At 37.2% G+C, this 21,656-nt stretch overlaps 1 protein-coding gene across 10 annotated transcripts in view; it reads right to left on the bottom strand.

Moving 5' to 3' along the window:
* PTPRM (protein tyrosine phosphatase receptor type M) overlaps positions 1-21,656 on the bottom strand; it is a 442,681-nt gene that overhangs the window by 77,762 nt on the left and 343,263 nt on the right. For 4 of the 10 annotated variants that reach the window (XM_077184292.1, XM_077184295.1, XM_077184262.1 and 1 more), the window contains 5 exons: positions 16,652-16,803; positions 13,636-13,710; positions 13,382-13,408; positions 9,644-9,655; positions 8,695-8,882 (listed from right to left, as the gene is read on the bottom strand). In XM_077184292.1, the coding sequence (XP_077040407.1) occupies positions 8,695-8,882; positions 9,644-9,655; positions 13,382-13,408; positions 13,636-13,710; positions 16,652-16,803 (454 nt within the window). The remainder of the gene's footprint in view (positions 1-8,694; positions 8,883-9,643; positions 9,656-13,381; positions 13,409-13,635; positions 13,711-16,651; positions 16,804-21,656) is intronic. The other 6 variants (XM_077184309.1, XM_077184265.1, XM_077184279.1 and 3 more) reach the window with 2 other exon arrangements.

Below are 21,656 nucleotides of genomic sequence, written 5' to 3' on the forward strand. Positions count from 1 at the left end.
GGCACCATTTCTGTGGATGGATATTCAAGCTTCTCCACCATTATATGAGCATGTCTATGATGTCCCTTGTGTGGCTTCCATTTATGTAAATTGTAAAATGTAAAACAGAAAAGAAGGTATATTCAAAGCAACTTCAAAACAGCCCCTTAAGCCCCTTTAAAACCAACTGAACTTAAACATGTGCTTAAGGTCTTCCCTATCTTGGATTCCAAATCATGCTGTAGATCTAAACCTTTCAGCTTTTGTGTGTAGATTTATGTTGAGTGACTCTGACCTGCTGTTTCTGTCTTGTGAAGAAGTGTCAATATGAATTTTCATCAGTCTTGAACTGAGCTGCAACCCCAGTAACTCCAGTAATTTTACATGGCTGCCATAATGTCATTTCTGAAATAGTGACTCTCACTGACTGTATTTCACAAGTCCCCAAAGCCAGCCTGCTTTTCCTTCTGCTCACCTCCTGGGCTGCTTTGCTCCCATGGGTACTCTGGACTTCCCATCAGGATTTTCTGCCCATCATTCCCCTGCTAATTTTTGCCTGACCAAGGTACCTGCATCTTCTCACAGCTGTTTAGCAGGCCATGTCCCCTACACCTCTGAAATGATTTGCTGTGCACCCAGGTGACCTCACTGTTAATTCATAAGACAGATGCAGAGCCAAGCAGCTCAGAAAACAGCACAGCCCCACGACAGTGCAGGCAGGGGCATCACAGAGACCCAGCATGATGGGTAAACCAGGGGAGCAGCTATCACATAGAGACAGAGGAAATGGCAGGAAACCAGCAAGAGAGCATAGAAGCTTGCCAGGCCCCTTGTGTGCCCAATTATGACCTGGAAGATTTTCAGTGGACTTAACACTTCCTGCAGACTCTTTTGGGCCAATCAAATCAGTATGCTGCAACCAAAAAAAAAAAAAGAAAAAAATTCCTGCTGGAAAATGATAAGCATCTGTTCCATTGACAGGACAATCACTAAAACACTACAGGAAACATGCAAGAAGTCTTGCCTTCCAGTTAGAAAATGTCTTAAAAGACACTCTGAGCCACAGGCTACATTAAAATACAAGTTTTCATTTCCTGAAAAATTTGTAATGGCTACTTTAACTTATTTAAAACTAATGCATTATAGAAAATATTGCATATTTTACACACGCTGTGGATAAACTGATGCTAAATGAAAACCCCAATTGCTAAATTATGCTAATTTGATTTGAAAAGTGTTCCTCTCACTTTCCAAACAACCAGTAATAATGCTCTGGTCATGAGACCAGCAATGGACTAAAATGCCTAATTATTTGTAGTGAATAAATGCAATCTGTAGAAAACACATCGTGTATATATAATTAATAGATTATAATTGCATTTAACATCATCTGCATAATTCAAAATGGAATAACTACATGACTGATTTTTTTATGTCTTTTTAAAGGGCACTAATAAAATATGAAGAAGGTAAAGAAGGCTTATATGGGTAGGAAGTAATGAATAATATCTTGAACATTAAAGCACAATATATTATTCTGTGCACATAAATAGGACCAATTCATTTTTGCAGGTGCAATGGGAAAAGTATGGTACATCAGCACTTTTTCAAAGTAAATAATATGTTAACTGAAGAAGAGATTACAGATTCTGATCAAATATTCAATATCTTATTTGAATAATTAATAAGTCAGGCTAGTGCAAATATGCAGCAAATGGCCTGCAACATTTCAAAAACTTTTCTTTGTTGCAAATCATACTTGTCACTAGCATTTAGAATGTTTAACCTATCACCTAACAGCTGTGAGCATTAAAGACATTCTTGCAGATTTCCCTCTGGAAATTCACACTATGACTGAAATGACGTTCAGTGGCCTCATTTAGTTTCCTACTGTCGTGTTCAATAGCCCATAACAATACACAGATTGGCTAAATCTGAAATTAAACCCTGATTTCAATAGGTATAGAGAGAGCATAAATTTCATACCAGGTAAAGCACAGTAGCAAGATCAGTCGGCAAAAATGACTTCACTAATGGACAACCAGAGTAAAATATACTGAGAAGTCTGCTTAGTACAGTTTGACTGTTTCTCAACATGTGGCTGCCAAAGGGGATGAAGACAAGACAGGCAGGAGAAGAATGTTCAACAGATTCCACATGCTAAAATAGTGGAATGATGTGTGTTTGTTATTAATAAGAATATACCTCTGTGTACCTCTTCTCTAGGAAGAAAGCAGTACAATGGAAAAGGTTAATTCTTTCCATTAATGTTATATAACCCCTCTCTTAATTACTTGGACTTATCACATGTGGATACAGGATTTTCAAAGATCCTCTCAGTACTAAGTTGACAATAATCACTGAAACTTTGAAACTATTTCTTTTATTGCTCCAGTTTTACATTGCACACACCCATAGATCTTTCCAGAATAAACTGAGAAAGATTTTGCCATGTCTTCAGAGAATAAAAGATCCTAATGATGGAGTCATAGGTCAATAAAAAGGGGAGGAAGATTAAAACCAGTTGTGAAAGACTGCTGTGATGGCTGGACTCAAGATGGGAAAAAAACCCCACAATCTCCTAAAGCAAATTGAAACTTAATTACCATGGGATAATGAAGTGCCAGAGGCACATCCACAAAACTGCATGCAACAGTTAAAATTATCCATTTTAAATGGTTTTGCAGACTCACTCATTAAGGATCAGGAATAACATCAGAGGTGCTTATCATGCTTTAAATTCGCTTTAGATTTTCAGTCCAGCTATGCTGAGATACAAAACAAATGTCTGCTAAATATCGGATCATGGAAAAGACTCCCAGGGCATCTTCAGGACAAGAAAAATGACATGTTACAGCACATTTTTTCTTGCTGACATATTTTGTACTCATTCATATGTTTGCCTCAGCATGAACCAGGACTACCAGACTCAGAAGAAGCAGTGAATGATTGAAATAGCTGCCAGAGTTTCTACACAAGAACAACCTGCACTTGTTTATCCATTCAATTGATCAGCTTAAGAATCTATATCTTACGACTTTTGAGTGGACCAACATTTTTCTGAATGGATCAATACCACCAGTCTCTGTTTTAACTGCTTAGAGAGACACCATGGTCATCAAAGATGCACTTTAAAGCTACCAGGCTTTTATTAAAACACGGTCTAAACTTTACATACAAGACTTAGTCTGGCAGACTTTCATGAAGAAAAAAATTTGGCTGAATTAGGTATCCTTGCTCTTGTTAGGTGTCCTTGCTGCCTGAGATCACACACAGTTCAGACTGTTTAGGCAGCTGAGAAGAAGAAAACAAGAGGTCCATACCCAAGTAAATCACAGACTGATCAGTACCAAGAATAGCTGAATCACAGCATGAGCAAACAGCTGCCTACACCCCACTGAGAGTAATCCTAAGGATACTGGAAATGCTCTACTCTGTACACCTCTGCAATTTTACTATTCAAACAGATAAAAGCACAAAGCCTTTCTAATGAAGCCATGACCTGCCTAAATCTATTTTCTGTGATAAGAATAAATTCTAATTAAACCTGCTTAAACAAAACAAATTAGAGAGCTGTTTCTGCATATACATGCACTTTTATTTAAATTGGAGGAAAATGCACCTAGGAAGAGTGGGAGAGGAAAACTGTGTGATTTAGAAAGTTGTGGGACATCTTGATCACTGGGCAGTTAACCACACTGTGACATAAGGCAGTGTCATGTGAATGATATTAAGCACTATGACAGCATTTCTCCTCCATGTGAAATCTGTTAAGAAGAGAATTTCAGGGTGATAAAGGACATGTTTAGAATTGCAAAAAACTCACTGACAACAACAGACATTCAGCAAAGTAAGTGTCCTTCCTCCTAACGGAAAAAATCCCAAACTCCCATACAGTTAAAATTGCTGACAACTGAATCTGGCTGATCAACAACTGGAAGACATCCATTCTTCTACGAGACTTAAATGGATATTGCATGCACTGGGAAGGTGTCACTACTAACATAGGCTATTCACCTGTGGATGTCGTTTCAGGTTTGGGATTACTTTATTTCAACAATTTGGTATTGATCTGGAGTACCTTAGGTTTTACAAACCAAAACATGCTTTGTGGATAAGGCAGTTGCTTGTTTTTACTACTTCCTTCAGCCTCCCTACGCTATCTCCACAGGGCCAGGTTTTCCAGTGCTCAAGTGTCTGGGATAATCCCATACAGACACAAGTTACCTGGTATTGTTGGAAGGCTTTTGCAAATCCCACAGCAGTGTGAAGAAAATGGTTATGCCTGAACAAAGTTCTTTGAAGGTATGGCTTAAACCAAAGGTACGGCTTAAGCAAACCACTGCAACTTTCCAATATTAAAGATTAAAAATTAAACTGGTCATTCTGCAATTGTTCTGAGCTCCATCTGAACAGATGATTGAAAAAACTTGAAAAAAAATTATAGCAGTGATCTCTGTGGATGAGTATTTCTAACAAATTTCCATGCCATTTTCACTGGACAGGTTCCCACTATTTCACTTCTATCTCCATCTCTGTTACGTTTATGATGCCTAATGAGTTTTCCTTTGTATTACAAAAACAGGAGAGAAACAGTTACCTCCACTTGGTTCTTGAAGACACAGATGCTGTCCTTCCTGTATTTACACTGTGGATTAATGCCCCCATCCTCACCCAGTGTTCCAGAGTCTTTCTGTTTTCTGTGTAGCTTGTGTCTTGTGGGATAGAAAGTAACCTGTACTGATTATGGTACTGACTGTCTCAGCTGGTGTTGCAGAATATCAAATAAAATCAGAGAAAAAGGTGTAATATAAATGTACAGGTTGGAGGTGAGATAAATTAGTTGGAGTCACAAGGAACATGCATGAAAAAATAGGACTAGTTGGGTCCTACCAGCAGCTGTAATAACATAACATTAAAAAAAATACTCAATTTTCCTACTATTTTCAAGATTTCACAACAGGGTGCCAGAAGCACAAGTCTTAAAAGTGTCATGTGGCAGCAAATTTGTCTTCCAGCTGGAACCAAAGAGAAAGAAAAGATGCAACTGGAGACTGGGTTTGAGTGACAGGATTCTGTTATGGCTTTGCATGACAGCAGAAAATGGAAATTTTATCAGACTTCTTTCAAAGTCAGACATTATTCTAAGAGTGGTTTGGAGAAAAATAATTCAAAGTAGGCACCTATGGGGCAAATATCCTCCATGAAAAATTTCCTGCTTGTCTGTCATACTTTCTGCCTCCCCAAACAAGGATCTGTATGTCTACTGGTTTTAGAGAGTTTTCCCCCCTATTTTGTTTCTTAAAATAATTTTGTATTTATCCCAGATATTCCACTGGCCAATGAATTTTTTTCAGTGAGTTAGGTTTTACTGATGATAACCACATCTACCTTAGCATATCTACATTAGCAAATCTTCTGAAGTTCCATTTAAATGAAGAGACTGCTATTAAGACAGAATTTCTTTCATATCCCCAATTATTTTCAACACTCATCTTCAACTTCTCTTTAAATTATCCATCTTTTTATGATATTTTAAAAGATATTTTTAAATACTTTTACCAATCTCTAACAGGTGCTAAACTGAAGTGCTAAACTGAAATGAATTGTTTAACACACATTAGATAATATATTTCATGTTCCTGACCTTGACAGGCACCCTGAATAGATAGAATTCATCTATTTGACTATGATAATTTAGACATTAGTACAGTTACATTGGTGCAACACATCAAAATGAAGGCCATGCAGCACAGAGGGAACATATGCAGTGCAGTTTATCTTGACAGTATATAACATTACTGTATTTTAAGTAGTATTGCTTTAATGATATAAAATAATTTCTGGATTGAAACAGTTAACTGCCAGAAAACCTTGAGAAAGGATGTGTTCAACAGAAGGGGAGGAGAGGGAAGATGAGACAGACGATTGGGAGGAAAGCCTTAAAGATAAAGCTACATGGAGGAACCTTTTTTAAAATTCTGTTATTGACACAGCCCTGTTAGTGACAGTAAGTGAGGCTGATCTGAGCAGGACACCCTTTGCAAATCTTGGCTTTTCAAAGGAACCTCTGGTTTTGAGATAATAGAAGCTCAGAACTCCCTGTCATGGAACATAATGTGAAATTGATTTTTCAAGGCTTTATCTACACAAAGTTGCACTGGTTTAATTAAAGGTGTGTTTTCAAATCAATTTTGTTAAACCAGTCCAAGCTCCTGCGCAGACACTCTGAAATTGATTTGGAACTGTCTTATGTCAACTCGCCTTAATTTGGCAGAGAACCACTTTACACTGAGGAGTCACCAATTTAAGTTGATCCAAAAACAGCATTAAAAATAAAACTTACCTGAAATTGTAAGACTTTAATGAATTTATCTGCTTCTGCCCTAGGTATGCCAAACCATGCTAACCTCTAGTAGCCTAATTGATCTGTTTAGGGAGCAGATAAACTCATTACTTGGATTTATGGCCCTTTGACAATGGACATTTTTGAGAAAGGATAAAGTGAAATCCCTGTGAAAGTACTGAGTCTAAAACCAAGAGGTGACATATGTAAGGAGGAAGATGTGATGAATTGAGGAAAACACTTTTCCCTTTTCTAGTTACTTTGTTTCTTTAATGCAGAAAGAAGATGAGCAAGGAGGCTCCTTCATGACCAGTAAAAGCTCTCCCATTCTGCAGTACTCGGGAACAGATTAAATAATGCACAATCAGTGCAGGGGTACTTGGGAAATCAGGCCAATGATATCCTGCCAGTCTAACATCTAAAACCACTGGAACCAAGCAAAAATCTCTCCTTTCTAAAGGGTCTGGCAGGGGACAGAAAGGATTTCAGAGATCCACTGCAGACTAGCTAGGTGGAAATTTCCCGAGGTTTCAGGATTTCTGCACAATCCCGATCATTCGCACTCGACTAGGCCGCAAATGAAGGGCTGCATTTACATCCACAGCTCCCAGAAATGCATTCCTGTTCTTTCCACACCCAAGAAACAGATGGGAAAGCAGAAGTGAAGTTGCCACTGGTGTGCCCCTAAGGACATGTCTGCATGTGCTCTGTTCTACAGACAGGCACAGTATTGATCTCTCCAGCCAAAAGCAAGGGCCTGATCCTTCTTGTGGGAACAGGAGCCTTCTCCCTGGAGAACAAACAGGTAGAATCCTGCTAAACAGGGTGTTCCTCCAAGCCCATGAGTATTGGGAGCTATAGACACTCAGTATCCCAAGTGGGTAAATCCTAATGCAGAGCTGAGCAGTAAGGGGGGAAGTACCAGCCTGTCATTGCTCAAAAATGATTTTTCAACATTCATCCTTTACATCAGTTGTGCTACACCAAAAACTTCTGCATGACACCAATAGGACTTAAAACTATATATATGTGCTTAGACGGTGAACTATTGCCCAAATTATTGAGAATAGTGGCCCTAATTATTAAGTTTTATTTTAAAGCACTTAAAACTATGCATGACAGCAAATGCTCTGTATCCTTGCACTCCTCTGAAGTGCTCCTAATGGGCAATGTGCTACTTTACTTTCTGTTCTGTTCCATAGATTTATTTTTGTAGTGAATCCTGTGTGAATTTCTCCTGAATCAAACTCTTTCCCTGGTGAGACTATATAATCCTGCTGTCTTGTTAGAACAAAAACCATCTATGAGACTTCATTCAAAACAAATCCCCTGTCAAACTATTCCTTCCTTTTCATTTGGACATTTATCCTTCTGGTCATACATAAGGAAGAAATTCTTTTGTTGTCTAGTTCAAATTTATAAAGAGGACAGTATGTGTCTGACAGAAATGTAAACAAAGAGATTTGCAGCCTTTGCAGTGCTAGAATATATTGGGCATTCATTGCATATGGAGAAAAAACAACATTACTGCAGTAGCTCAATGGAAAAAACTCTCAAATATATAGCTAGTTAACAGTTCATTGTGATTATAACCATTTCCATATATAAAGAGGAGTTTAAAAAGTTCCAGCTTCATTATTTAAAGTCCTCCTTCCCTGCCACTATTAACAAACTGCACCCTGATGTATTGCATCTACTGGCATTAGTCATGACTACACCTACTGTCTGTAATGGGATGCCATTCATCAGCTTGGTAAGCTGAAAATTAAGTGATTTTCCTGGAAATTGTTTCTCAGCAGAATCATTTGATCCACTGTAGTTAAAAATCCACGTCATTGGTTGCACTATAAATTCCATTTTACGGTCTTGATTTTATTTTTTTTTTAATAAATTAATTGTAGCTTTCCTCTAGGCTTAATGCTGGTATAAAAGGTTTTGGCTGATGAGCAAATCTTTTCCAAACACAAGAAATTTCAATTCCATCACTTTTAAGTAACAGTGGCATAAAAAAACCTCACAGGAACAAACTTGTTTAAGTCAGCCACGCAAACGAAAGTTGACAAGTGATTAGGTCCTCCTGGGAATGAATTGTTTTCTGTGTTCCAGGGGGAAAAAATGTCATCAGTGACTTTGGAAGTGGCCTGAAGCATGGGTTTTGGAAATCTAATAATAGAAACACCAGTTTAAACAATTATATATTTAAGCAATTTTTATAACGTGAAGTTGGCATGACAACGCGTGAAGTTCTAAAAAAACACCATCCCTTGTAAAATGCAAGAAGTGTGCACACTGGTAAAATCTCAGCATCAGACACATACAACCAATGGTCCAGAAGACATAATGATCAGATCCTTAGACCGGACACTTACTTCATACTCCTCTTTAAATCCGTAGCCTTCTGCACACTTCATCTGGGTGATGTGCTGCAGCAAGTCAGCTACACGGATGGCTGGATGGAGCTGTCCCGTCTGGTAGGGCACATCCACTGGATCTCGCTTCTTATAGGTATGGGATTGGACCAGGCTGCTTGTGTCACTGCCCATCGTGTGGGTTTCATCTAGAAAGAGAGTATCTCATCACATGCTGGCTCATTTTCACTTAATAGAAGAAATAGAAACTACAAAGATTTCTAGAGGAATGGCAGAAATCTGACACCATCAGCATTGGTTCTGTCTGTGAAGGCTACACCAGAAGAACAGTAAATCCATGAGCAGTTTACACACGGAAATCGCAAGACTGATTGTAATGAGGCAAAGTCCATAGTTCTACAATGGAAGCATTGCAGAGCAGTCCAAACTCTAATATTGTTTTAAATGTTGCTAGCTGATTGCGAACAAATTTTTAAAACAGGCATTTCATTTTAAACTGCATGGAAGTTTCATTCTGAAACTTCAACAAGTCCCATGGAATGAAACTGGACTTGTATTTTTCATAAACTACTGAAGTACTGTATTTTACACTGCAAATTTAGAGCAAATGTTTGGAGTGAGCAAAATAAAAAGATGCACAAAATGGCTTATGGGTTCATCAAGCTAGGACTGCAATGGAAATGTAGATCTGAAAACAACACTTGGAGACAAACTACAAGAGGACAAATGCAAAGGATCATCTGGTAAGGAAAAAGGTCTTGACTGACTGCTGAACATGCTTTAGGACCACGGTGTATCATGAGCCACCACATTAGGCATGGAATGTTATATGTCAACTGACATGCAAGCCAACAAACAGGAGACCCCCGTGGGCTGGTTAAAATTTTTATGAGACACAAACTTCTCCCAACCCTCCACATCTCTTCCATGGGGCAAATGGGCAACTTACCATTGATTGGCACTTTTAAGAAGATACATATCAGGAGAAAAAAAGAGGAGGAGAAAAAGGAAACAGGGCATAAGCAACAGTACTACATTAATAATTACAGGTAATTTAATGTTTTTAGTTTAGTCTTTACAGAATGATTCCCTAAATGAGTCAGATTCTGATCTCAGTTTCACAGTAGAAATTAGATTTACTAAAACCAAGATATCATACTGTGAGTCAATTCACACAGATGGAACTGAGATCAAAACCTCTACTTAGAAGTAAATAAATGTGAAAGAGCACTCTACCTAAGGAAGCAATATGACTTGCTTCCTGTATAGATGGAATCTAAAAATTTATTCAGACTTGACAAGAAAAAAAACCCACCCCAAATTCTAAGGTCTAAGAATCATCACAAATATTTTATCTATTTACTCAAATAATAATTTTATGTATCTTAGAGTTTTTTAATTTTAACCAATATTGTTAATAGGATGCATTGATTTATTCAAGCTATTCCTCCCTGAGTGAGTACTGAAAAAAAACCAAACCTAAATCTGTATCATATTTATAAAATAAGGTATTTATAAAAAAAATTACTTTTAAAAATAAGCCATATGAAAGGGAAGCCTTAAAATAACATTTCCACATTCATAAGTTAGATGTAATATAGCAGGAGGTTCCACAAATACTCCATATGAAAAGGTCCCAGATTCTCACGTACACACTAAAAATATGAACACACCTTGTTAAAGGTGAGATTCTCGTCTTAGTTGTACTACTGAAAATTGACATTAAAGCCAGAAAGCTCAAGAAATTGTATTTCAAAGATGGTTTGAGGCCCTCTCAATTCCCACTAAGACAAATGAAATCTCATCCTCACTAAGTATACAGTCAACAGGAACTGTGCACTGACACCTAAATCAAAAACAGCAGAGAAAAATGTATGGTTATGGGTATGGCCATTTCACTCCTTTTCCTGTCAGTCCGCTAATCTGGTCTAATGCAGAGGAAAGGGATTAATCTTTTAGTCATAAATTTTACAACTTTTGTCTGATGTGGTATAAAATTGTACTGCAAAGCACCTTGGGATGCATGGCATGAAGCGTGGTATACAAGTGTAGGTACAGTATGTTGCTGCTGAAATGGCACCTGAAAACTACAAGGTGGCTAAGACACAAAAGACAAAAAAAAGGTAGAAAGTTGATAATGATTTTTTGGGTTGCTTATTTCAATTTAAGAAAAAGGTTAGAAAACGTGAGGTTTTTTGTTTTTTCTTTGCAAACTGCAAAATTCTTTGCAACACAGACTGTTAGTACCTAAGATGAAGGCAAAGCTATCAAAGTCTTGCACTATGCAAGCATCATTTTAATAATTATGAATCTCTTTCCTGCAAGCTCCCTAGTTTTAGACTAATTTTCCTCTCTCCATTTCTTTACCTCTTATAGCTGCCTTAATACAGAAGGAGTTATCATTTAAGCTTTTTAAAATAAAGTGGTTTTAATCCTTGGTTTATATAGTACATTAGGAGCCACATACTACAGTTTTTTTATTTTGCCTCTGAACACTGCAGCATGAGCTTTTCAGGCTGTGAGTTTTTCAAAGGGTGAGCTCCTTCAGATGTAGTGTTCATGGGCAATGGGAAGTTTGCCTGGCTTAAATACTCCTACAGCTGCAGTTGTCCTACTGTACACTTACCCATTCCCATAGAGCTATACAACATTTATTAAATAATATATTTGGAAACAGTAAGTGTGCTGTGGCTTTTCCATCAGATTTTGAAAGCTGAACTCAACACCATTCACCAGACTTGTACCTTTTCCAGGAGGTCACACTGAGAAGATCATTTAGTTCTAGCTACAGGCTTGATCCTGCTGTTTAACACAACTTCTTTGGACAGTAGAAGACAGCAAGAGCAGGTATTACTTGTAATTAAAAACCTGCATACTTTGTTAACAGCTGTATTCCCCTACCAGCTCAAGCACAGTTAATTTGATTTACCTCAGATACAACACTATTTCTGTACAGAGAGTCATAAACACATATTGGGAGAGAGATCTAATCTGAATGGAACACCGTTCATAAAATGGTACTAAATTTTTAACATGTAAGGTTAAAAATATTTATTTCATGCAGTGAAATAACCGAAATATTTTCTGAGATGAGTAAGCACAGGTTTGCTGCAGTAGGCCATAAAATACATACCTAACTAATTAAAAGATTTTACAGACTTAGTAAAATCAGATAATTTATTTTTCCCAGTGTGTGTTTGCCTGATAGCTAAAGTACTTAGAGATTATTTCTTGGGGGAAAAAAAGCTAACAAATAATTTTACCAATCTTATTATATAGAAAAGGATCACAAAAATAACTGAAGAAAGCATTAACTAAATAATACAGATAGGAAATCTCAAAGTTTTTCTCCTGATAATAGTACTTTTCTCCTTGCCCACCCACAAGGTCAGAAAGAACATCTACTGCATGAAGCGCTGAATGAATGCTAAAGCACACAAAAAAATCTAACATCTCAGGCAGTTAAAAGGCACTGCAAATTTCATTTGCATGCAGATTATTACATTGTTACAGCCACTACCATTACCTTCTTCCAGATTTACATAATGTATAAAACCAGCAAAGTTCCTTCTCAAAGTTATCACATTGAAGTGCACTGCACTAAATATTCTTTCACAATAACAAATTTAAAAGATTACTTCCTAAACTTTTGCTTCTTATATGCTTCACTCTATGTCTATGTAAGCCTTTTTAATTTACAGTTCAAGGGTAGGAATCAGATAAGGGGTCTTAAATTTTTTACAGTGATTGGAAGAAAAAAGAGGAGAAAGGAAAATATTTGTTGTGAAAATATAGACTGGAAAACAAGTAAATGAATAGGCTTAACACTTAAGGAGTTTGATTTCCTGCTACAGTGCACTGTTATGCTTTGAATTGCTATTAAAAAACTGCCCCTGTTTAGTTTAAAGTCAGCACGGGAAGGAGGTGTAAATGAATACAAGCCACGAAGGGGTTAGAGTTAAGCACTGAAAATGCAAAAGCACCTCATGCTTACTACTTATCACTGTGCAGAAACCTCTATCTTTTTGACATTGGACAATAACAGATTTTCCTAAATTCCAAGTGGAAATGCTTTACATTTTAACTATATGTTTTTAACCTACAGTTTTACTGTTTTATTTCATCCCTGTGACACCTGATGCATATAAACTATATACTCTAAGCGTCATGTTATGATTTTGCTGTTCAAAATACCATCTCCTCTTTGAAACTTCACTTTTTGACAAGCACATCAGAAACTCTGCAGAATTGTCAGAAGACACGACAGCTGGTAGATGGGCTGAACTGTATTTTGTCTGATTTTCTATATCCTGAGCAGTTTAACTAGGAAAAAAAGTTATTTTTAAGAAGTGACATATTCACTTCTGAGATAAAACAGAAAAAAATGAGGAAAACTATTTCAATTGCTGTGATAATCAAATTCTTTTGTGTCACTCCAAATACATGCATAAACATTTCCTTGCAAATCCACTTGTTAAAATTATTTCTGTCTTTTCTCCCCTGACTTGCACTATGACAGTAGTAATCAAACCTGATAACTGCCCTTAGCACCTCAGTGTAGCCAAGTTTACCACCCTTCCCTTTAGCAGAAAGCTCCAGCATTTTGCATACTGTTGTCTGCTCCCCAAGAACTGCAACTTCTGATATTACTACAGCAATGAACTTTGATAAAGGGAAATGTTCTCACCTAAAATTGCAGTTGGCACAAATGGATCTGTCATACATCATAAGCAGGTCAATGCAGGAAAGGTAAAAAGAGAGAAAACAGTAAATGATTGATACATGCTCCCGAGTTTTCTTTCAGAAAGCTGCTGTTAGCAAATGGTATGTTTCTTATATATACATTAAATGTTGATGGCAAGAAGTATAATTACATAAATAGGTATGTTTTTATTATGGAAAGGTCTATAGAAGGTGGAAAACAAGAAAAAAACTGGTTACCTGGGTAATAAGAATTAGGCACTGTTGTGCTCAGTGTGTTAGTTTTCATTGTAAATGAAGATGGTGAAGATACAGCTGCAAAGAGAAACAAAGCTGGTTAGAGACAGAGATATGATATGCAGGTACTTAAGCAGATGGCATTGACTTGACTTAGAGTTCATCCTGCTGTGTTTCTTGCACTGGAATCAGGACCTAGGGAAAACCAGGCAAGTCTAGTGAATGAAACAGCTTACTGAATTTGATCAATTCTCTAAAAAGAAATGCTTGGAGAAAGCATTTTGATTGCTGATGGGAAATACACTTCTTAAATCACTAGATTAGACTGAATACTCATGCTTGAAACAACACATCACATTGACAAGAGGTGTTTTTGACAGAAGCTTTGATCATTAATAAGTTTTCCTTATAACACTGTAAATACCTTATGCAAATATATATTCTACTGTAGTTTATTTTTTCCTCTCCTTTTTTTATTTGATTTGTTTAGACAGGTGGATAGTGTGCATAGAGATTCTAATAGACCCTGAATATTACTCTTTGTTTAAAGGTGGTTTTCAGCGAGTGATATACGGACCAATGCTCACATTGGTATTTAATCACTTAACCATTTGTAAAACCAATGGGAAAGACCAATGGGGACAAATTAAGTTCAGTTTGCCCCTAGTATACAAATATCATGCAAATTACCATAGTAAACACAGATAGATTTAACAGGAGTTAATCACAACATTTTGCAGGATGTTCAGCTAAGGAGTCATTAGAGGTTTTTAAGCAAAGCTCCTTGCGAACTCCACCTTAGCTGCTTGTCCACACATCTCAAAGTCAGTGACCAGGGAATGTAAGCATATTCTGGATACCTGTAAACAGACTAACAGGAATTTGTGAAACAAAACAGAGTTGAGGAAGACAGGATCTACTGGATGAGGAGTGAGATTACTCCTGCTGGCTTTCATCCATCTTTTTTCCAGTTGATCTTCCAGGGCAAACAGTTACTAGCCCTTGTTAATATGGGAATATCTCAAAACTGGTTTAAATAATGCTGATATTTATCCTTTATCCTATAAATTATTATATCTGAGACCGTGCCCCTTTGATTCCTCCAGAATGAGGAGATTACATTTCCTTGACAGTCAGAACAGAGTGATACTTCTTCTGGGTATGGATTCAGAGATTAGTGGAAGTCAGGGCTGCTGCAGGTAATAAAACTTGCTAGGTGAGAATGCAGGCAGGGTAATGAACTTTCATAGGAAGTAGGAATGCTCTAAACCTCTTGTGTACAAGGTCTTACACAAAGATTATTCCTGAAGACTGTCTGGCTGCACCTTCTGGTGACCATGTTTCTTATGGAAAGTCTAATTAGAGGTTCTAGCCCTTGAGCAGTATAAAAAACTTGTTATGGCAATAATTTCAGAGAGGTCTGAGGTGGTTCAACATAAGGAGGATTTAGTCCCAGGAACTCATTGCAGTTTCATTTGTAGTTATGACCATTCAGTAGCACCACTTGAAAACTGTACCATGATGATGGAAGACGAAGTAAAAACCTCTTGATCTCTTCACAGAAATAAGCAATCTCATTAACTGCAGGGGTATATTCTCACCAGAAAGGCAGGTCTGATTTGAAACATCTATTTCAAACCAATTTCAAAAGTAAGTCAAATGCAAATTAACATTGCAAATTCTGAGCCTAATGCTGCTGAGAAAAGTCTCACTGTATAAACCTCACAGAGTGTTTGTACTGTCGTAGACATCTTTTGTGAAAATCCTTTCTTAGGATTTTTTCCCTTCTGAGAAGCTGAGGCCTCAGAAACAAAATGTAAACAATGGTTATCTACTGCTGTGGAATGCAACAGGTGGATCTGTGATTGGTCTCGTGTAGGTGTTTAGATTTAGTGATCACGCACGGCAGAGCTGGCTCTCTCTCTCTGTCCGAGCCATAGACCTTTCTTTTTTCAATCCTTTCTATTCTTAGCTAGCCTTCTGAGAGGAAACCTTTCCTTCTATTCTTTTTTAGTATAGTTATAATGTAATATATATATCATAAAATAATAAATCAAGCCTCCTGAACATGGAGTCAATATTTTCGTCTCTTCCCTCATCCAGGAACCCCTGTGAACACTGTCACATTTGTACAATTGAGCTCATCAAAGATAAATTCTTAAGCATATTATTAAAGAGTGAGAGTTGGGCCTTGCATACTGTTAGTACTTGAAAAAAAATTAATCTTTGACAAATTACGAAGATGTTAAAAAAACCACTGGCATATAAAATCCCTGAGGTTCCTTAAGAACGAAAATAAAAAAACAAAAACCAACAACTTTTTGAACCTAGTAAGTCTTTTAAACAATTATAAAAAAGCATTATTTTTTCATGGTTTCTGCTTAGTGCCAACCCTCTGACAGGAGTGAGACCTTGACTAAAATTCTAATACAAGAAATTTTATAACCCAAATCTTATTTATTTTCAGGGTAGATCCAAGAAGGCCCAGGATATTAGAGAATCTCTTATGAAACTGCAGAACAGACAAATCCACTGATTCTTCCTTTGCACAAGCAACAGAAAGAGCATAATCTAGAATTGCAAATAATAAGACAATCAGTTTATCATTATTAAGTTATTACATTCAAAAATAAATTTGTACTGTCAAAAAAAACGTGAACAAGGGAAGCATTTGAGGGATGTGGGACAGCATGAGAGATATAAAATTTTCAACATAATGGAGACTGGAGAAAGGTAAAACTACTGTTTCAGTAATGTCACTGCTCTTCTGCAGAAGAAAAGGATGGACAGAAAAAAGCTCAATTATCCTTATTATTTTTAAAGAAGTCTATACTTGATGTCTGACTGTCTTGCTCATTTGAATAGACACCATAATGTGCTGCACAGTGGGAAACTCTCGGTCCCATGGATTTTCCATGACTGAGTAATGAGGAATATTTTAAAAACCATTTGCACCTTCCTTTCACCTTCAAAAAAAAAAAGAAAAAGAAAATGAAAGAAAAGAAAAGAAAAAACTTACATCTCCCATTTAGATTGTGCGTGTCCATGAAAGAGAAAGCTTCATCACAGTTGGTGCCTTGCTCAGTGTAGCTTTTATCCATTGAATTCACCATCACTGTCATTTCCTGCCGAGTACTACTCAATGTCTCTTTCCGCTTCTTAGCCAATTTTCTTAAGAAATGAATGATGAGGAAAAAAAAGGAGAAAAACAACTCTCAGTAAGCAGACATAGTTTTCATGTTGTTTACATCAGTACTGTAGTTTGTGACTATATTATTAATTAACATTTACATTTTTTTCTGCATTTCTGGAACTTTAAATGTATTTTACTCTCATCTCTTTCAGTCTGATAATCCAGGGATAGTTGCCAGTCCACTGACACATGGTCAACAGCACCTTAATCCTTGGGGACCACCACTGAATTAAAGGGGATTACTTGGATATGAAGTGATGTGAACTACGGTATCAGAGGCTACATCTGATTAAACATATAAATAAAAATGAAAAGAGAGATTTCAGTGGAACTGACAAATCAGTACCAGTGTTCATGTGCATAGAAGAGTCTGGAGAGGTTTTATTGAGACCCTGTGTAAAACAAGAATCTAGTTTATATAATACTGTATAGTCTGTGTTGGAGCTCTGAATACACACTGCACACTCAAGAGACATTTCAAATTGACTTGTATTCCTAAAGACTATTTTCTGTCACTCCTGATTTCAGAAGAATTAGTCACATGAGTTTGTTGCTTCTCAGCAGGAATGGCCTGTCAGAGACAAGATCTTAAATCTGATACTACAATAGTGATTCATTAGACTACAGAATTGCCTTGGATGCCTATACCTCTTTTTTCTTCCAGATCTGTCTGCTTCAGTCTAAAGTCTCACTGTCTCTCCCTGAGATATGCTTAGCTATATCACAAAACAACATGTCCAAAACTCTTGATTTTTCCTTCAGCCTCTGTGAGGCATTTGTGATCCTGATGATAGCAGATCCTGGGACTATTTGGCTTGTTTCCCTGGCCCATGACTCTGTTTGAGACCAAGTCTTTCTCCAAGCTTTTGTCTTTAGCCTTAATTTCATTTTTCCAGATTCCTTCTGTAGTGTATCTTCAAGGTATGGGTTTAAAAAACCTACAGCTGCTCCACAGACTTTACTTGTCCTGTCTGTTAATTTAATGACCTTTCCTCTGTGGAAAACACAATGAGCCAGTTCATATTCATCTGCCGGAACAATCTTTTGCATATCTTCAACTAGAAGTTTCAGGAGCTTATTATCCCACCTAGGTTCCTTCTGCTACTAGAGGTCAAATGTATCAAGCACAACCAACTTGTACTAACTTTCAAAGCCTTTCTGTTTGTTAACTTTTATTCAGTATGAAAAGACGGTTCCCACCACAGACAAAATTTTATACCAGCCTCCCCTAGATTTTCAAACATTTGTCTTCTCTCATGCTACACCGGAGGGGCTTTCTGTAACTCTCCCAACTGATCTCACTCTTCCACTCCAAATCACCACTGTCTCAGCCTCCTCATGCTCTCCATCTATCCACCTGCTACCTTTCACCTACATGAGAAGCCATTTGGGCAGGAGCTGTTGATGTGTTCTGTACCAATGTAGTACTGATGTTGATGTAGTTCTGTACCAAGCTCAGCAGTATCTTAATCCATGAATAAAGCTCAAAATATCTTTGAAATTAAGGCTTGCTAACAATAAAAGCAGGAACAGTAAGTGCAGGCATGGTATTGGGTCACTGGACAGAAAAGTATAAAGGGTCACATTTGGCCCTGAATAAGCCAACAGATTGCCACCCCATTCCCAAGGGCATGTCCCCATGACTGAAAGGGAACGAAGTACACTGCCTTAAAGACCTGCTGCAGCACTTGCAGCAACAAGCAGTGTTGTGCCTTTGCCCATCCTAGCTCAGGAGTCACTGTGTTTGCTTCAGCCTCTGCTTACTCTATAGACTTGATAATAAAACTGGTTCTTAATTACTCCACAGTGCATAAATGCATAAGGGAGCATGGTCTGAACTCTTTCATATCAGAGATAGTTAAATTTCATTTGAGTAACATAAGTAAAACAAAACTCCTAGATCTTTGCATCCTTCAATGTCTCCCCTCCTTCATATCGAATTGTAATGAATAACTAATATATTATTCAAAGTAGAATCTGAGACTTACCACCTTATACATGAATAACTTAATGGAAGTCCTTTGTAAGGACAGGCCTATCAAAGTGGTAACATGAAATGGATTTTTTTTTCCTCTTTCACCCTTAGATGGCAGTATATTTAGATGGCAGTCATGCATGACTCCCCTTCCAATCCTTGGGTCCCATGATCAAGCTAAAGCAGATTTATTTTTTAAGACAGTAACAACTGTACAGTACTTCTCAATCTGAATCTAATTCTGGAAATAGGTCTTGTGGGAAAAGTCCAAATCTGAAACAACTTACAGGAAGAGAGCAATACCAGCCAGGCTTCTGTACTGTGAACAAAAACACCCACTGGACTCAGTCAAGTAAACTTTAGCTGAATATAACATTTCTAGCATCTGCAGTTTTCAGATTTTGCTGAAAGTGTTGCATTGCTGCAGTCTCTGCATCTCATCCATTCCTTGGATCTCTCAATCCCCAAGAGGGTCTAGCTATACAAGATTTAAGAAACTCAATACCGTGGCACCTCACATCTCCACCACCCCTCATACTCTTATATTTGAAGTAAATTTGGGGGGAAAAAAAAGGTTTAAATATTTGATCATCCTCACTCATGGAAAAGACACTTCATAGCTACTATCTGATGTTGCATCCTTCTTAAAGGAAAAGATATCTACAATCAAAGGGAAAACATGAAACAGATGGAAGCTCCCAGGATGATTACCTAGGATGAAATTATTTTTGTAGGGAAAGCAAAAAGACCAGCTTATCACACAAATAGTGTTACTATTACTATATGAGGAAAGAGAATGTACTATATCAGCCCCAGGTAAGAGGAGCCTGATAGTCAGAAAAATCTCAAGACCAGCTAAGAACTGTTGGAATTTCAAGGCACAAGAAAGAGAAATAAGTGAACTGGTGCAATGGTTAAAATATATTAAAATGCAAAGCAGACAAAATACAGACTTCCCCTGCAAAACTATGCAGGATTTTGTGTATCATTTACTCTGTTCTGTTACAAATACTAATAAAGACAGTCCAGGAAAGTAATAAGCTAAACAGCTCATCAAAATCTGTCCCCATTTTATCCACCATGACGAAACTCTCCAATGATGGATGCATCTTGTCCTGTACAGTGCCTCCTTGTTGAAAGCCAACTCTGTAAAACCTGTGCAAGCCTTACTCAGTATCTCTCTCAAGATCCTTCTTCCCAGTGACTTCCCCCTCAAACCCTCCCAGAAACCAACTCCAACAACTGCTAAGTTGCTACTACATTGTCAGCCTGTCTAGCTCATTTTCCACCTATTTTCCTGCATCCCTTTTCTCTGTCCTGTCTTGACAAAATCTTTTGGACCTAGCCTGCCTTTTCTCTGCCTGTTTAAAAACCACTGGGCACAAAGAATGAGGCACAATGGGACACTGCCATAGTTAGAGGAATGTAACAATGTAAAAATATTTTTTTTTAAAAATTGTGACTGGGTAATGAAATCAGGCCCTGCCAAAAATGTGCTTTCCATTTTAACTTAGGAACGATGAGAAAAGCTTATTAATTTGAATCTAAAAAAAACTTCCTGCTTCCCCATTCCACAGCGAGTGGTCCTCTCCTTTCTGTATCAGTATGCCTCCCTGCTCACCAGGCAAATAAAGGAGAAACAAGATGCTGGCACTTTACACAGCTCCAGCAACACACTACCATCACCAAGATATTATTAAACAAAGTGAGATGAAATTTGTAATTGTGCTGCTTAAGGAATTGGGCTGAATTTTTTATTTTAATTAATGCACTGATCTATTGCACTTACTGTAATGCAAGATAAAAGAGCTGCTTCTTACATACTTATTTGAAACTTATTGTTTCAAACTTTACTTCTCTGCTTGTGGACAAATCACAGAAATGGTTGAGATGAAGAAAGGATTGGGGCTTTCATGTAACCCAATAGTGCAGTGCACTTACAGTTGCAAAAGCCTTTTAACAGTTTGCTCACCAAAACCTCTAAAGGAATCTAAACTACAATAAGAACGTTCCTTTAATAAAATGCTTTAGCAGCTGGTTAGAAAGATGTGATACCAAGGGTAGGGTTAAGTGGTCATTTTTTCACATTACTAGTGGCTATCCTACATAAGTGCATGTTGTTATTTGCACTATTTACCATATACACACTGACCTAGAAAATGCCCAGAATCTTTTTCAACAAGACACAATTTTTAAATTGTAGTAATAACTAGAAATAGGGTTAAAAAGTTACAAATTTATCTCATGAGGCAGAATGATTGGATATTCACTGAGGGCGAAATTTAGTGTTTAAAGATACAAAGGCATGCATATGGGAAAAATAATCATAATTATACACACACAATATTGCATGTAAATGACCTCATAAAATGAAGAAGAAAGAAATCTGATAGTCACTGATTCTTTGAAGACAAGAAGTTTAGCACTATGTATAATCTAAAAGGCAAAAAGAGGTCAGAAACAAGGGATAGAGAACAAATTGGAAAATGTGATTAAACGATTGTATAGATCTATGGAGCTTTCATATTTTGAACACTGCATGCAGTTTTGACACATGCCTATCCAAAGAAGATTTTCACAAAGTAGAGAACATATACAGAGAGGTGATAGGTAGATCAAAGGGGCAGATCCTACCAGAAGAGCAGTAATCCTTCCATAGATAAGGAGTCCCTAGTTTAAAAAGGAGGCAGTTGAACTGAGAATATGATAGAAATATATAATAAACATGAAGAAAACGAATAGATTATTAAAGAATGTGTATTTCTCAACAATGGAAGAGCCAGAAGCAGAGCTTATGGATTTTTTTTAATACAAGAGTAAATATATTCACAAAACCCAGAAAAGGTTCTGCTCTGT

Source organism: Agelaius phoeniceus, chromosome 1, assembly GCF_051311805.1.
Source record: "Agelaius phoeniceus isolate bAgePho1 chromosome 1, bAgePho1.hap1, whole genome shotgun sequence".
Classification (NCBI taxonomy): domain Eukaryota; kingdom Metazoa; phylum Chordata; class Aves; order Passeriformes; family Icteridae; genus Agelaius; species Agelaius phoeniceus.